Source organism: Lissotriton vulgaris, chromosome 3_1, assembly GCF_964263255.1.
Source record: "Lissotriton vulgaris chromosome 3_1, aLisVul1.2, whole genome shotgun sequence".
Lineage (NCBI taxonomy): Eukaryota > Metazoa > Chordata > Amphibia > Caudata > Salamandridae > Lissotriton > Lissotriton vulgaris.
Genome location: NC_141689.1, coordinates 362,969,306 through 362,987,625, shown reverse-complemented (window position 1 = coordinate 362,987,625; position 18,320 = coordinate 362,969,306). Strand labels below are relative to the sequence as shown.

The 18,320-nt window shown below is 47.3% G+C and overlaps 1 protein-coding gene across 1 annotated transcript in view; it reads right to left on the bottom strand.

Moving 5' to 3' along the window:
- The window catches only part of C7 (complement C7), a 413,756-nt gene that overhangs the window by 264,082 nt on the left and 131,354 nt on the right, over positions 1-18,320 (bottom strand). Inside the window, exon 8 of the mRNA XM_086960581.1 lies at positions 6,252-6,495. Within this exon, the coding sequence (XP_086816707.1) occupies positions 6,252-6,495 (244 nt within the window). The remainder of the gene's footprint in view (positions 1-6,251; positions 6,496-18,320) is intronic.

Here is an 18,320-nt window from a genome sequence, read left to right as displayed (position 1 = left end):
GGACCCCATCCACGGGGCATGGTAATTTTTAAAAAAATGTTAATGATTTATTGGAGGGGGGCTGCGTGCCCCCCCCTTCTCGGGCCACTAATAGCCCTGGGGTCCCCATCCCCCGGGGCTGACCCTGTCCGTTGGGGACTGTGGGGCTCCCCAATCCCCCCACGGTCCCTCAGGCTCCCTGCCTCCTGCGGGAGCCGGCATTACTTTTCCACACGGGGAGCTGCTAAGATGCAGCTCTCCGTGTGGAAAAGCGATCTGGGTTGCATTTTGAAGAGAAAGCAGGTTTCCTGCTCTCTCTTTCAAAATCCAAGCCACATTTGCCATGGCAGGGTGGGAGCCATGAGGCTCCATCCCTGCCATAGCAAAAGCAGTGTCCCAGGACTGGGCACCCTGAGACACTGCAGGAGCCAGTCCTGGGGGGTGGCGGTCCCCAGGGCCATCATTGGCTCCAGGAGGGGGGCCACGCAGCCCCCTCGCACTTAATGAAAAGCCCTGGGGGGTGGTGGTCCCCTAACAGACACCCTATTTTGAATATGTAAAGCCCTGGGGAGGTGGCGGTCCCCGGGGCATGTGGGGGCTTTAGCCCCCCACACAGGCTATTTTTTTTTTTTAAACACAAGCCCCAGGGTGGCAGTCCCCGAGGCAGTGGGGGGACGTGAGCACCCCGCAAATATTTTGGCAAAGCACCGGGGGTGGCAGTCCATGGGGTTTGGGGGGGCCTTTGAACCCGCCCACCCATTCAGTTTCGAAGCCCCAGGGGGTGGCGGTCCCCAGGGCTGGGGGGGCTGTGAACCCCCCACACATATTTTCATAAAGCCATGGGGGTGGCAGTCCCTGGGGCTTGTGGGGGTCTTTGAGCCCCCCCACCCATGTATTTTATAAGCCCTGGGGGTGGCAGTTCCCGGGGCTGAGGGGGCTGTGAGCCCCCGCAAATATTTTCGAAAAGCCCCGGGGTGGCGGTCCGCGGGGCTTGGGAGGGTCTTTGAGCCCTCCCACCCATTTATTTTATAAGCCCTGGGGGGTGGCGGTTCCCGGGGCTGGCGGGGACTCTGAGCCACTGCACATAATTTTATAAAGCCCCCGGGGGGGGGCGGTCCCCGGGGCGGGGGGCCCACATGGGCCCCCATTGCATAACAATAGTGCCCCCAGGACTTGGCCCCCGGGGGCTAAATAGAAACGAAATGCGGGAGTCCACGCTTCGGTTTTTTTTTCTCTGCAGGATCGCGCACCCTGCACGGATTTTGCCAAACTTTTAACAAAAAATTTAAAAAAAGTGGGGCAGCAGACCTAGGGGTTCAAGGTGTTTCTACCCTGCCCCCTTTTTAAATTTTGCGCCTTAGTTTGACTGATTTCTTGTGCCTCTGTTATACCGAGACACCAGAAGCCCCACTGTACACTAATCAGTTTAAATTAAGTGGAACTGTGGGTTGAGCTGACAATAGCCCAGGAACCATAAGGGTTGTAATGATGGTTTTAACATAGCAATAATCAGAACAAACTACTCCTGCCTGCAGCAGAGAATGAATAATCGTGAGAAGGCCAAGACAAACTGACTGCTTGACCCTCAAGTGCTTAAGGGGGTAAGTAGAACCCAGCTTGGATAAGGGACCACCTACTCAGTCCATGAAGGTAATGGAGAAGCTTCTTGACTCAGTTGCCCTTTTTTCCTTCTTGTGGGCCGCTGGGCTAGGCCAATCCCGAGGTTCCTGGGTAGTCTTAGTCTATTGATCTGTGGTTACACAGGTCCTTGCTGACAGGTTGGCTCCATGCCAGTCTACTGCCGACAGGTTGGCTCCATACCAGTATACCTGGACATCAGGTTAGGCTTCCCCACAGGCATTCTCCAGCTCCTTAAAAAGCAGGTAGGCCATCTGTCTTTTTTCTGGCATAGAACCAAGTTGACTCCGCAGACTTTCATAATAATATGATGCCTTGATAATAATGGCCTTGATAATATGCTGTATGAATTCCAATCGAAGCCCAATAGATGTGAACACATCTAGCATGGGCTTCGATTGGAATTCATAGAACATATTATCAAGGCCATTATCGCCGCTTTATCGGCAGTTTCCTGCCGATAAAAGCGGCGATAATGTATCGCCTGTCCTTGATAATATGCCCCCTATCCCTGATCATAATAACTAAACCTGAATCTCCTACCCGTCCACAAAAAACGAAAAATCATCTATTCCAAGTGCATCTACCCACCTAATTCAGTGAACTTTTTCCTATGTTGCATCTTTCTCATCTATGTATGTTAAATGTTGTTTACCCCTGTGGCTGGATTGTACAATATATATTCTACAAATAAATAAATAACTTTCTGCATTCTATAAACGAATGCCTAATCAAATGTTTTGTCATTGCGATCTATATTTTAGAAAGATAAACTATGTTTATGTTTAAATGGCCATAAAATGAAAATAAACAAAAATATGAATGGATGAATGAATGGATGGATAAAAAATATTACGGCGGCATGAGTGTGTCTTGAACTGACATATGCATGATGGAAAGCCTACATATGTACTTTCTTGTTCATATGACACAAATCACAAAATGTGATGCATGTAATAGGGAAAGAACAGCTAGTGCTCCTTCTTTGACGATTACATTTCATGGTTAATACATTTTGTAGGTAATAATTTCCTGTGGTACAGTTTCTGTGTGAATTGTAAATTATTGTTTAACCTCATGAATTAAACAGATTATGGCATCATTTAGAGTTTTGACAATGTGGCAACACTGTCATAAAATAGCAGCGCCTCAGCTCCTCAACCTTGTAATGTCCTCACTTTGGGGCTTATTTACAAAAAAATGTCAGAGTGCAGTGCTAAGCCAAATTTGGCAACGCTGCGCTGCCACATTTTTTAAACACTCGGTGCACTATATTCACAAGAATATGGCACACACCTGCATTTCCCTTAGCACTGATGCAAAAAACCTGCCTAGCGCCATATTACAAGAGTGCCTGCATTACAGAAGCGATTGTTTATGTGCAGGAATAGACACCTTCCTGCACATAAACAATCAATAATGGTGATTCGCTCTTTCTATGTGTGCTGCAGAATGAGCAAAATACGAGGAGAAATTTATAACGTCTCCTCGTATCGCCATTCTTAGACCAGGTATTCCCTGGCGTTAGTTTGTGGCGCTCCCTCAGCCTTGTAAATCTGAGGCAGTGTCGAAAAGTGATGGGTGTTGCAGTGGATCACCCACTACAACACCCATTGCAAGCCCCTTTTCTGCAGAGGACTGTGTCAGAAAAGGGCATATTTACAAAGTGGCACTAAGCCACGTTAATGGGCTTGGCGCCACCTTGTAAATATGGGAAAATGGTGCTACGCCACCGGAGCGTCGAAAAATGGGATACTATGGTGGTGCTAGGGGCTTGTACATATGCCCCTTTGTTTGGAGACAGAAATGGTGCAAGGATTACACAGAGTTTTGACCTTGTGGCCTGTTTGCCACCCTATTGAGGCAAGAGCAACTTTTACAAATTGTCCTTGCCTGTATCTGCCATGCCATGCCCCCATGCTCAGGAAGGAAACTCTGAATTAATGGGATTTACTCATAGAAACAATCTCTCTCTATTTGAGAATTTGTTGTTTCTGAGCAAAAATATTTGATGAGTTGGCGCTGTAAATATAGGGCCTGCTCGGTAAACCTTGAGTACTGTGAATGGAGCCTCCTTTCACAGCAGATGGATCTCCGCTCGGAAGGTGAGTTTTAAATTGGGTGGACTGTCCACCAGAGTCTAAAAAAGCCCTTACTTTGCTCTGTGGATCACATATAGCCATGCGAGAAACTATATGTACCGTTTGTAGGGGTATATTAACTAAGATGTTGTGCAGTGTTTGTGTCACAAAAGTTTCACAAATTGATGCAAAACCTTTTTTTCCACTCCCCTTTCCAGTACAACTGGTACAAAACAGCGTTTAGCGCTGCATTTCCTTACAAACCGCTAAGGGAGCTTTCCATGATGTGTGCTAGGGCACTCCATGTGCCCTTGCATCACCCTCCTAACACCTATGGGTTTTGACCCAACATCCTAACTACTAAAAAAGTGTACATTAAAAGTTTGTATTTTAAAATAACACTTTTTCGAAATAGGTACTATCAGGCAGAAATGCTTTTATTTCTTCTTTCTATTCCGACTTAGCATGTGTCCACCACTATACAGCACACTGACATAGTAAGAAGCGTTTTACAGCTACTGTACGCATAGTATTTTGTAATGGAGGGCTAGCTTTCCACTGCAACTCCTATTCTTGACTCTCACAGACACAGTGCAAAGGTGCTTGCGTGGCGCTCGGCAGCCTGGTTGTGCACCGGCTCCAAGGAGAGAGAAAGTGAGTGCCATATCTCTGTTGATATGGCGCTGTTCTGCTCTCTCCTTCTCATGCAACACGGTGCAGCATTTCTGGCTAGGGTGTTGCATTGCGTGACAATCCATTAAATAGAAAGAAGACTTAACAAAGGAATTGGAAATGCTCAGAAATGTCTAAAATGGAATTTGCATCTTACACTCAAATGGTTGGTCTGTTGTGCTTGTGTCCTAAGCCACATTTCAATATCCTGTTACCTGTAAGCCTCCAATTCTTCCTTCCGTGACTCAAGCCTGTGCCAGATTCTGTAATGCATTTACGGTTATCTACTGAAGCCTTGAAGAACCTGGGAGTGTTGAAAACTAACTGATCCGGACACTACTGCAAGGCCTCACAATCATGGCTGTAGGAGACAAAAGACTGCAACGAAGACTGAAAATGATAAAATGAGTTACAGCAGAGAAGGACAAGGGCAGAATACTTGATGGTCGACTCCATATCTTGATTTTTGGATGTAACCGCGTAATAGAGCATGGAATGCCGCTCCAGCTGAACTCTTTCCATGACTAAGGTTTAATCGTCAGGATTCTTCGAAATTACTACCTTTCGAAAATGTTTTGCACAGCATCATGCAATTTAATCAATTTAAACCCTAAACAGTAGCATTATAAGTTCCAAGGGCTGTCAATGTTAGAATGGAATTAAAGGGTTGAAGTTATCTAAGATGTTGATTGAGTCAATCATTTGTTGTATTTGGACATATAGCAGGTGGTAAATGTGTTGTTCGTGGAAGGCCTGACAGATGGAACCTACTGTGCATTCATTTCCACTATTAAATGTGATGTGGACAGTTACAGCTACACCAAAGCAACATTCTACAAGGGGTCATCGGTGACCGCAGCTTCCATAGCTTATATTTGTGATTCTGATATGACTTTCTAAGTCTGATAACAAGGTGAGCTGATACCATGTGTGAGCTCTTATGAAGAAATTACCCAACTATACTGTATGGGTTTTCGCCTTTATCTGCCTGCACTACGCACTTTACGCTCAGACACGAGACAGGTGACTGTTGTTGTAATGGCGAAATGTCTGCATGCTGCTTGGCTCATTTTTCATGCGCAGTGGCAACGCGCTGAACCAATGATGCCTTAAAGTTACCCGTTCCTCTGTTTTATCTGTATCCACGCTGAATGCTGTTTTGAACCTTGTTGGGTTTTTTTTCTCTGCTTATTTGTCATGTATTTTATTGACTGTGGCACTGACACCCTGTGTGTGACTGAAAATAAACATTTTTGATTGATTGTATGATTCAAGTCAATATCACCTGGGAATCTGACTAGAGATATTCCCCAAGTCATATTCTTCTAGGCTTAGGCTAATTCTTCTTTTTGGGAAAACTTAAAAGGCTGATTTCAGATTCAAACCTCTAGTTGACAGATATTTAAAGCATGTGAGTCTATTTAGTGCAAGCATATCCAGTCAACCTTGAAGATAGCAAATCCACCAGAATGAGGGTTAAGGCAAATTCCTACATGCAAGTGAGACTGCCATGCTGAGGAGAGGTGCAAGCAAAATAAGTAATAAGAATCAACAATTTCAAGGCTTCCAAACAAGAACACTCACCAGCGCTGCCATGGCCATTATTACATAATGTACGTCCTGTTCTGGGTATGTTTTGTAAACAGAGGGACGCTGAAAGAGCCTGCTAGCTATAAAAACAACTTCATTGTATGATATACTTTATTACAGCTGTGTGTAAAGATGCCAGCTTGTACTTAGTGGACATAATTGTATTTAGGCTTATCAACTCTGAAGTATGTTGTTGATGTTTACTATTTGTTATAATGTATTGAGGTAAAAATGAATTGATCCATTTTTGATGACCATTAAGAAAATATTATTATTTCCGTAATACTGTACCTTCAGACTTCATTTTCTCTGTGTCCATATAAAACAGAACCTTGTAAAGTCCTCCCAGGGAACCAGACTGCAGGAAATGAGTTCCATAATTTTCGATCAGTCGTCGATATGCACTGTATTCGTAAAAAGCTGGAAGATTCATGAGGTCTTTCCAAAACGGCTCCGCCAGTGTTAAAAACTCTGGACGATTGTTCATAAATTGGGCGACCTCCACATCGTTCTGAAGAACCATTAAATGGTAACTCTAGAAGGAGAAATAAATGTATTTTTCAAAATAGCATATTGTGATTTTTGTCCCTCATTTATAGGGCGTTATAATTATTGTTAATACATGTATTTAGCCATGGTGTCATAAATGAAGGATGTTGATGTACATTAAATTCATTTTGTGAGAGCCCTGCATACCTTCCATAGAGTGACACTACGGTACCCCATTATGTTGGACAATTTACAGTTTAAAGCCGTCTTATCCATGATTCTCACCTTGTGTCTGAATCAAGACAGTAATTCTTTATTAGTCAACATTCCTTACTTCTACTAGAAGCTGTACACATATTTTGCTGTGGAACAAAGCTTATGAAGGTAGTCATAGTGAAATTCTTGGGGCCTCATTTATGAGAAATGACGCATCGCTGCGTGAAAGCAGCGATGCGTCACTTTTCAGTGCGCCCTCCTTGCGACACCAACGATGTGTCATATTTAATGTATGACGCATCATGTCGCAAGGAGTTACGGATACGTCAGTATTTCTGACGTATATGTAAGCGCAAAAGTGACGCATTGCTGGAGTGTGTCACAAAAGTGACGCAACTCCAGCAATGCGTCCTTTCACATGGGGCAAGCCCCATGTGAAAGGGCCTGCGTCAGTCTTACGCCTGCTGTGAGGCAGGCTCAAGATTTTGACGCAACGGCGTCCTAGAAGTGACGCCGTGAAATCACATAGATTTCACTGCGTCACTTCTACGAGGCTTTTTGCGGAGGAACGCCTCCCCTGCATACATTATACCTGACGCAGGTATAATGTAGCGCAGGGGTTTACAAAGGCGAACGGTAATTCAATACGTTGGTCCAAAGAAATCCTGTGAACAGTTAATGTTGCTTCAATATTGGGGTGTGAATTTACCCTTTTAACACGCTTAATAGATAACCACTTTGAGGCCAACATACATGATAAATGCTTAATATCGCAAAAGTAGAGAAGGAACCAAATCAGTAGCAAGGGGAAGAGCCTTGAGAGGCTACAAGTGAAAGAGCATGAGTAATACCAATTTGCTTGAGCATCAAAAACCTCCTGTCCAGGATGGGCAATGAGGAATGGGGCAGAGCCACCACAAGTGAAATATCCTCAAGGCATAGAAAGGCAGACTCAGACGACCCTTACTACCTCCAGAAACATCCAGCAGAAGGCATTGACCTTCTGAATGTTCAGGCACCTCAATGAGATTCTTGCAGCATTGTCGTATAGGTATGGATCTGGACACACTGAACTAGTGCTGTCCATACTGATGGATTTTGTCCTAAAAAATGCAAGCACCATTGCCATCATGCTTAGTTCTAATCTATTTATTTATAATTGCATTTCAGCTTGGCATCACTTTACCCATTGTTTGGTCTTTCATGAACACTCTATCCCATATTTGAGAGCACACCAGATCCTTTTCACTTGGAAAGTGGCATGGGTAGGAACTCTGGGAAAGTCTCTCAAAGGGGACAGTATTATTATCAACTTCCAGGACCTTAACTGGGCAAGGGAAGTCTTAGCCAGGTCCATACCTCTCTCCCCATTGGCTTTGAATATGTCTTGATTACCTTTGAGATTCTTCTATAGGCACCTTCATAACCTTCATCCTATAGATAATGTTGCCTGTAATATGTCTATACTCTAGGCTCAGACTTTCCATCCTGCCTGCCCTTGGCTGTATCCAATAGGTTTCAAGCACTGATTACTTTACAGGACAATGATTGACATAACTCAAGACTTACTATTATGAAAGATAATGCCTCCTTGAGGGATAACAAGGAGGATACTGATTTGGATCTATTCAGTACTATTCTAATAGACAGCCTTTTGCCTGATTCTGGCTTAGCCACTGACTACTTACAATTAGGGAATAACACTGATGACAACACTTGTCCTAGTAGCTCACAGAATAATATGTCATCCTTTTGTAACCCCAGTTTAAATCTAGATGGAGGCTATGACATTGCAACATAGAATCTGGGGGGTCGAGCAACTAAGCTGGGTTCTCCAGAGTGTCCTTATTTTATTGATGATTTTTTTTTTTTTTTTTGGGTGTAAGATTTTTATTGACAATTGCCATCAAAATAACATCAGTACATCAGGACGGACATACACTTCATATGGTAATGCAATAGTTTGTACTGTCACACAGCTATTCAGCCGACAACCCTCCGGTCCGGCAGAGATCGATGGAAATGATGTGAAATGCAATCAGGATACACTAATTGAATTTATGAAATCTTACTTTTTCTAGTCCATTTTTTGTTTTTGTGTAGAAAGTTGAACAAAACAAAACTCGATGGCTCTTCTGTGGTGTATAGTCACAAAATAGGAAACAGAGTCAGTGAAGTGTGCCGATCCCAATTACCCAGGTAGATACCCTTCCCCCCTCAAGCACCGAACAAGTCTAAATCCCTGTTAGCAAAGGAACATTCCCCGTCCATCCCCAGAATTCCCCCCGATTCAATCGACCAGTTCCTCCTCATCCTCCGCGTCTTCGTCTTCGTCCTCCGGCAGCGGTTCACATATGTCTCCCCTGTATCTATTCCATGCCTCCCACACCTTGTTCCATTTCTTTGGGTTAGCTCTCATTTTATACACAGTTCTTTCAGTTAACATCAATTTGTCCATAGTCCTGCACCACAATGCTAACGTGGGTACCTCCGCCACCCCCCACCTTTGCGCCACGTCGTGCTTGGCCACCATTGTCCCGATAGTAACCCATTGCTGCTGTCTAAGATTAAGGTCAGTTCCCTCCCAAATATTCAGCAGGCAGAGGCGTGGCTCCGGTGTAAGGGAAGTGTCAAGAGCCTGGGAGATTGTCCTCATGACCTGTTGCCAATACCTCCTTATGGACGGGCAATCCCACAGTGTATGCAATAATGTACCATCCTCCCCACATCCCCTGAGACAGTGTGGGGTTTCAGCCCTATGTATTTTATGTAGGGTAGTCCTTGTGTAATACACTCTATGTAGTATTTTTAATTGTATGAGCCTAAACCTGGCCGATATCCCCGCCTCCCTTGGTGACGCCATAGCAGCATTCCAATCCGTCTCGTCCATAGCTCCTAACTAATTTTCCCATCTCTCTCGTAAATGCTGCAAGGGATCCGGGAGATTGTTCAACAGTTTGCGGTATGTGAGTGAAGTGGCACGTGTTTGCAGAAAGTCTGTAAGAAGCCGGTCTTCTAGGGGTGAGGACTCTGGGACGGTGGACCCCGGTTCTAGTACTGCCAGCAAAGCGTGCCTTATCTGGATGTACCTATAGGTTTCAGTGGGGCCCGGTGCTTATTGTTGCTGCAGTTGTGAAAAGGGAAGTACCCCTGTGGACGTCCAAAGATCTCCTACCGTTGAAATGCCTATGTTATCCCACTGGGTGAACCTCTTGCTGGACCGAAGGCAGCCCAATTTTTTAGTGTCCCAAAGTGAAGTCAGCTTCGTAATGACCCCCTTCCACTTTAGCCGTGTGAGTGCCCTGTACCATAAAGTAACTGTATGCTTGGTTGGGCCAATCAGTCCCTTAAGAAGACTCGAGTTGTATAACGGGGCCAACAAACTATGCGTTCCCAATTGGGCCCTATCAGCCAAATATGCCGGGTCATCGTGTGGTACTTGGATCCATTGATTAATCACTTTAAGTTGGGATGCCCAGTAGTAAAGTTGTACATTCGGTAGTGCTATTCCCCCATCATACCAACCACGGTTAAGTTTAACGTGGGCAATTCTCGGTGGATGTTCACCCCACAACAGGGTAGTCACCACTGCGGTGACCTTACGAAAGTAGGAGGGCGGAATCACATCTGGGGTGTTCTCCAGAGCATACAGGAGGCGCGGTAGTGCCATCATTTTAAATAAGGCAGCGCGCCCTAATAGCGTGAGTGGCAGGGCCGTCCAGTGTCGGGCATCTGCTTTCAGACGAAGGAGGGGGGGCGCCAGGTTCTGATCATAGAACACGCTCGCGTCACCGGTGACATGTATGCCCAAGTATTTAAAGGAGACATCAGTCAACACTAGAGGACACTGTTCAGGAAGGATTAGTATAGGGCCTTTCAGGACGTGCCAACAATATCGGGACACTCGACTCGGGGTCAGATAAGTAGACCAACATATCATCAGCATACAGGGATACTCTGTCTTCCCATGCCTCAGTCCATTTAATAACTTTCAGCAGCGGTGTGCTCCTAATAACAATAGCGAGCGGTTCAAGGACTAGCGCAAATAATAGCGGGGACAAGGGGCAACCCTGACGAGTCCCACGCGCCAGAGGAATCGCTCGGGAGATGTGGCCATTGGCCACCACATGGGCTACCGGGTCCGTGTAGAGGAGCCTAACCCACGATAAAAATTTTGGTCCAAAGCCCATTCGGGTCAGAACTGCAAACAGGTATTGCCACTCTACCATATCGAAAGCCATTCTGGCGTCCAGCGACAAAATGGCTGCCGGCTCTTGCAGCAAATGTGCTCGAGCCAATGCGCCATGCACCCTACGGAGATTTAGCGCCGTGCTCCTATGTGGCATGAAGCCCGATTGGTCCGGGTGGATCAGTTGGGATAGGTGCGGGGTCAGCCTATTTGCAATCAGTTTCGCCAAAATCTTCGCCTCTGCATTGAGGAGCGAGATCGGGCGGTACGACGTGCAGTCTGCAGGAGGCTTGCCCGGTTTCGGGATAGCCACTATAGTCGCTAAACGCTGGTCCAAAGGCAGTGTCCCGGCTCCTCGGCAGTCCTCAAACATGGCCAATAAAGGCAGGCCCAAGGTATCCGTCATTGCTTGAAACCATTCGATCGATATCCCGTTAGGGCCCAGCGCTTTACCTGTATGTAGTGCACCTATCCCCACACGGAGTTCTTCCACCGTGAGGTCCGCTTCCAGCTCAGTCGCCGCCTCCGGCGACAGCGTCTCTACTTCTACATCTTGGAGAGCAAGCTCCGCCGCCTCTGCCGTGACCGCCACCCCCGGGGTATAGACTGCCTGAAAGTGATCCGCTAAGAGGTCAACAATTTTGGAGGGGCTTGTGTGGCACGTCCCTTCCGGGTCCTGCAATTGCAAAATGTGCCTGCTGCCGCATTGTTTCCTGTCTAGCCAGGCCAATAGTTTGTTGGCCTTATCGCCTACATCATAAATCCTATGCGCCGTCGTCTCTATATTTTCTAGCGTCCGTCGTTTAAGAAGGTCGCCATGTCGCTGCTGGCAAAGGTGCAATGCGTGTCGAGTGTCGTCCGACGGTACTGCCATATGGGCCACGTTTGCCTGTTCCAACTTCAGTTCTAGCTCTATTAGTTCCTGTTTCTGCTTGCGTTTATGGTCGGTTATGGCCGCGATCGCCTGGCCTCGTAACACCGTCTTATACGCTTACCACAGTGTCGTCGGGGAAGATACCGAGCCGGCGTTTTCTTGGAAGTAATGCTTAGTGGTTGTTTTCAGGGTTTTACGAACCGGAGGGAGTTTAAGATAACCAGGGTAGATGGGATAGATTCGCTTGCGCGCCGCTGCTGTGCAGGACAGTGTGGCAGTCAGGGGGGAATGATCTGATATACCCCGAGGCCTAATCTGCACGTCAGTAATCGTGAGTCTGCCACCCCCCAGTGTAAGGAAGTAGTCAATACGGGATAGGCAGTCGTGAGTGGACGAATAGTAAGAGTAATGTCGATCCGTGGGGTGGAGCTGCCTCCATATATCGACCAGACCCTGTGCCTCCAAAAAGTCCCCGAATTTCGTTGGGCCAGTGGTGAGGGTGCGAACCGGAAATCTATCCTGGTCAGTATTGGCCAGTGCATTGAAGTCTCCGCCCACCATCAGGTCCCCATCCGGGAGTTCTAGAAGAAATTTGCCCAGGTCCGGAAGTGCCGATGAATGTAGCGCTGACGGGATGTATACAGACACCACATTAATGGGCACACCTTCCCATTGCCCACATACTGCCGCAAAGCGGCCATGTTTATACGTTTTTGTGGATTGTTGTATGAAGCGAGATGTTGTTCTCACCCAAACACCCGTCCCTCGGGACCCTGAAGTAAAATCCGAATGTACAACCATGTGGTAACCTCTTCTGTCTAAAGCTCTGGTAGCTGCACCCACCAAGTGTGTTTCCTGAAGCAGGGCGATGTCGCAGTTCAATCTCCTGATACCCTGCAGAACCAGTCCCCTCTTTACTTTGTCCCCCAACCCTCGGACATTCCATGACATTATTTGTAGCGGCGGCACAGGCCCCATCCCAGTGTCAGTTGTTATGTTATTAGGTCGTGGGTGGTCCGCCATCGTGTGGACGTGTATGTAAATTGGGATTCCATGGGATAGGACGGAACTGTGGTCGATGGAGGCCTTCCCCTCCACGTGGAACTAATCGCATGTTGGAGTCTTTGTAGTGCTAAAAGAGCAGCAGTGGTACACCCGGTGTATGGAATGCGGCAACGTGTGACTACGAGTAGCATCCAGATGATCATTAGAGCCAAACAATACAAACTAACAAACCATCGAAACCCCCCCGTTCCCCGAACTCCCGCCCTCCCTGCTTCCCTGCTACACGGACTCAAAACTGCCCGCCACCCCAATTTAGCAGAGTGCTTAGACCCACCCCAAGGAAAACACACAGTTACTTGCTCGTTGGGGGTGAGGAGTACTCTGGAATTAGCGACCCCTCATACCCTCTGCAGAGGCCCTCGGCCCAGTGTCCATGGCGGTTCCAGCCGCAGTCCCAAACAATAATGTCTCATACCTGTCGAGTGTTCATAAGTCTACCTCCTGGTTCGCGTCAACACTGTCTCTAACTGGCGAGCTTCTGCCACTGTTCATATCAGCAAAGAGGACAAGGGGAAACCCATTAAATCACTCGGGACCATGGGTGGCAAGTATTTATCAAAACAACAGGTGGTCCTGAGTATACGAGAATGAGGAAAAAAGATATATATAGATCACAATGGAATTCTATATAGTTCAGAATTCCTTGACCAGCCGGCCAAGGAATATTTATTGGTTCAATAAGTTTTTGATCTTAAAAATACAACAATTAACCCAAAGAGTAAGGGTTAAATTAGGGCACAGTCCTGTGCCGTACAGAGAGAGGGAAGGCAAGAGGTTAAAGGTAAATGAGGAAAGTAATCAGGCAAACAGAGTGAGCTATCAGGTCACTGGTTTTAGATATACATTAACAGTGTATCCTGGAGTCATTCATACATACAATAATATCATGGAAGTACATGTATGAATTCCTCTAAGGTCGACGTTTCGATCCCCAGCTCAAGTATCACGGGATCATCATCAGGACAAGAAAAATAGTTTTGCCTGAACACAATTATTTATAACACCTGTTTTTGAGAAGAAATGAGAAGGGAAGAAAACAAAGATATATACACAGTCATTGTTTGTATAGTCAGAGCTCACATTGTAACAGCAGACTTTGCATTCGGAAACGCAGTGGTCAGTGTTGCCATGAGGCGTGAGTATTCCGTGCAAGATTTCTGAAAATCATGCAATTTGTAGCTCATAATTTCTGTGAGTGGTCATCCGTATAGACGTGGAGTGTTGGTGATGGGTACTCATTGGACTTGTGAGTGAAGGTGATTAAGGGACTATAAGTAAGCCGTGACAAAGTGAGGCTTGTGTTGGTGGAAAATTCCGGTCTTTGGGGGTGAAAAATTCGGTCTTTGGGGGTGAATTGTGGGGGCTTATGGCGCTTGTTAGCCGGGGGAACCTACCAAGTTGGTGGCTTGAGGTAGGATTAACTTCAATTGGGAAGGTCCTTTTTGGGTCGCCCACGTGATTCCTTCTGTTGACAATAAAGGGTATTAATGCCGGTGTTAGAACTCAGGGGCGAAGGGGAAATTATTGTTAAGTGAGCCTGGGTACCTTAGTGGGTGAACCGTTCTTCGAGATGCGGTAGGGTTGAGGTTCTGAAGAAGCGCCGGTCTAGGTTTAAGGGTAAAGCCCAATCTAAAATAAAGGGTTGGTAATGTTACTGAGTGCACGCTGTTGCGTGAAGGTACGTTTTAGGTATAGCCACGGGGAGGAGTTACCTTCTAGGTTATTGGGTAGAGTGACACCAAAGTTGTACATTCGGTAGTGCTATTCCCCCATCATACCAACAGCGGTTAAGTTTAACGTGGGCAATTCTCGTGGATGTTCACCCCACAACAGGGTAGTCACCACTGCGGTGACCTTACGAAAGTAGGAGGGCGGAATCACATCTGGGGTGTTCTCCAGAGCATACAGGAGGCGCGGTAGTGCCATCATTTTAAATAAGGCAGCGCGCCCTAATAGCGTGAGTGGCAGGGCCGTCCAGTGTCGGGCATCTGCTTTCAGACGAAGGAGGGGGGGCGCCAGGTTTCGATCATAGAACACGCTCGCGTCACCGGTGACATGTATGCCCAAGTATTTAAAGGAGACATCAGTCAACACTAGAGGACACTGTTCAGGAAGGATTAGTATAGGGCCTTTCAGGACGTAAAGGACCGACTTCGTCCAGTTAATGGTATATCCGGAGGTCGAGCCATGTTTATCACAGAGTGCCAACAATATCAGGACACTCGACTCGGGGTCAGATAAGTAGACCAACATATCATCAGCATACAGGGATACTCTGTCTTCCCATGCCTCAGTCCATTTAATAACTTTCAGCAGCGGTGTGCTCCTAATACCAATAGCGAGCGGTTCAAGGACTAGCGCAAATAATAGCGGGGACAAGGGGCAACCCTGACGAGTCCCACGCGCCAGAGGAATCGCTCGGGAGATGTGGCCATTGGCCGCCACATGGGCTACCGGGTCCGTGTAAAGGAGCCTAACCCACGATAAAAATTTTGGTCCAAAGCCCATTCGGGTCAGAACTGCAAACAGGTATTGCCACTCTACCATATCGAAAGCCATTCTGGCATCCAGCGACAAAATGGCCGCCGGCTCTTTCAGCAAATGTGCTCGAGCCAATGCGCCATGCACCCTACGGAGATTTAGCGCCGTGCTCCTATGTGGCATGAAGCCCGATTGGTCCGGGTGGATCAGTTGGGATAGGTGCGGGGTCAGCCTATTTGCAATCAGTTTCGCCAAAATCTTCGCCTCTGCATTGAGGAGCGAGATCGGGCGGTACGACGTGCAGTCTGCAGGAGGCTTGCCCGGTTTCAGGATAGCCACTATAGTCGCTAAACGCTGGTCCAAAGGCAGTGTCCCGGCTCCTCGGCAGTCCTCGAACATGGCCAATAACGGCAGGCCCAAGGTATCCGTCATTGCTTGAAACCATTCGATCGATATCCCGTTAGGGCCCAGCGCTTTACCTGTATGCAGTGCACCTATCCCCACACAGAGTTCTTCCACCGTGAGGTCCGCTTCCAGCTCAGTCGCCGCCTCAGGCGACAGCGTCTCTACTTCTACATCTTGGAGAGCAAGCTCCGTCGCCTCTGCCGTGACCGCCACCCCCGGGGTATAGACTGCCTGAAAGTGATCCGCTAAGAGGTCAACAATTTTGGAGGGGCTTGTGTGGCACGTCCCTTCCGGGTCCTGCAATTGCAAAATGTGCCTGCTGCCGCCTTGTTTCCTGTCTAGCCAGGCCAATAGTTTGTTGGCCTTATCGCCTACATCATAAATCCTATGCGCCGTCGTCTCTATATTTTCTAACGTCCGTCGTTTAAGAAGGTCGCCATGTCGCTGCTGGCAAAGGTGCAATGCGTGTCGAGTGTCGTCCGACGGTACTGCCATATGGGCCACGTTTGCCTGTTCCAACTTCAGTTCTAGCTCTATTAGTTCCTCTTTCTGCTTGCGTTTATGGTCGGTTATGGCCGCGATCGCCTGGCCTCGTAACACCGTCTTATACGCTTACCACAGTGTCGTCGGGGAAGATACCGAGCCGGCGTTTTCTTGGAAGTAATGCTTAGTGGTTGTCTTCAGGGTTTTACGAACCGGAGGGAGTTTAAGATAACCAGGGTAGATGGGATAGATTCGCTTGCGCGCCGCTGCTGTGCAGGACAGTGTGGCAGTCAGGGGGGAATGATCTGATATACCCCGAGGCCTAATCTGCACGTCAGTAATCGTGAGTCTGCCACCCCCCAGTGTAAGGAAGTAGTCAATACGGGATAGGCAGTCGTGAGTGGACGAATAGTAAGAGTAATGTCGATCCGTGGGGTGGAGCTGCCTCCATATATCGACCAGACCCTGTGCCTCCAAAAAGTCCCCGAATTTCGTTGGGCCAGTGGTGAGGGTGCGAACCGGAAATCTATCCTGGTCAGTATTGGCCAGTGCATTGAAGTCTCCGCCCACCATCAGGTCCCCATCCGGGAGTTCGAGAAGAAATTTGCCCAGGTCCGGAAGTGCCGATGAATGTAGCGCTGGCGGGATGTATACAGACACCACATTAATGGGCACACCTTCCCATTGCCCACATACTGCCGCAAAGCGGCCATGTTTATCCGTTTTTGTGGATTGTTGTATGAAGCGAGATGTTGTTCTCACCCAAACACCCGTCCCTCGGGACCCTGAAGTAAAATCCGAATGTACAACCATGTGGTAACCTCTTCTGTCTAAAGCTCTGGTAGCTGCACCCACCAAGTGTGTTTCCTGAAGCAGGGCGATGTCGCAGTTCAATCTCCTGATACCCTGCAGAACCAGTCCCCTCTTTACTTTGTCCCCCAACCCTCGGACATTCCATGACATTATTTGTAGCGGCGGCACAGGCCCCATCCCAGTGTCAGTTGTTATGTTATTAGGTCGTGGGTGGTCCGCCATCGTGTGGACGTGTATGTAAATTGGGATTCCATGGGATAGGACGGAACTGTGGTTGATGGAGGCCTTCCCCTCCACGTGGAACTAATCGCATGTTGGAGGCGTTGTAGTGCTAGAAGAGCAGCAGTGGTACACCCGGTGTATGGAATGCGGCCACGTGTGACTACGAGTAGCATCCAGATGATCATTAGAGCCAAACAATACAAACTAACAAACCATCGAAACCCCCCCGTTCCCCGAACTCCCGCCCTCCCTGCTTCCCTGCTACACGGACTCAAAACTGCCCGCCACCCCAATTTAGCAGAGTGCTTAGACCCACCCCAAGGAAAACACAAAGTTATTTGCTCGTTGGGGGTGAGGAGTACTCCGGAATTAGCGGCCCCTCATACCCTCTGCAGAGGCCCTCGGCCCAGTGTCCATGGCGGTTCCAGCCGCAGTCCCAAACAATAATGTCTCATACCTGTCGAGTGTTCATAAGTCTACCTCCTGGTTCGCGTCGACACTGTCTCTAACTGGCGAGCTTCTGCCACTGTTCATATCAGCAAAGAGGACAAGGGGAAACCCATTAAATCACTCGGGACCATGGGTGGCAAGTATTTATCAAAACAACAGGTGGTCCTGAGTATACGAGAATGAGGAAAAAAGATATATATAGATCACAATGGAATTCTATATAGTTCAGAATTCCTTGACCAGCCGGCCAAGGAATATTTATTGGTTCAATAAGTTTTTGATCTTAAAAATACAACAATTAACCCAAAGAGTAAGGGTTAAATTAGGGCACAGTCCTGTGCCGTACAGAGAGAGGGAAGGCAAGAGGTTAAAGGTAAGTGAGGAAAGTAATCAGGTAAACAGAGTGAGCTATCAGGTCACTGGTTTTAGATATACATTAACAGTGTATCCTGGAGTCATTCATACATACAATAATATCATGGAAGTACATGTATGAATTCCTCTAAGGTCGACGTTTCGATCCCCAGCTCAAGTATCACGGGATCATCATCAGGACAAGAAAAATAGTTTTGCCTGAACACAATTAGTTATAACACCTGTTTTTGAGAAGAAATGAGAAGGGAAGAAAAACAAAGATATATACACAGTCATTGTTTGTATAGTCAGAGCTCAC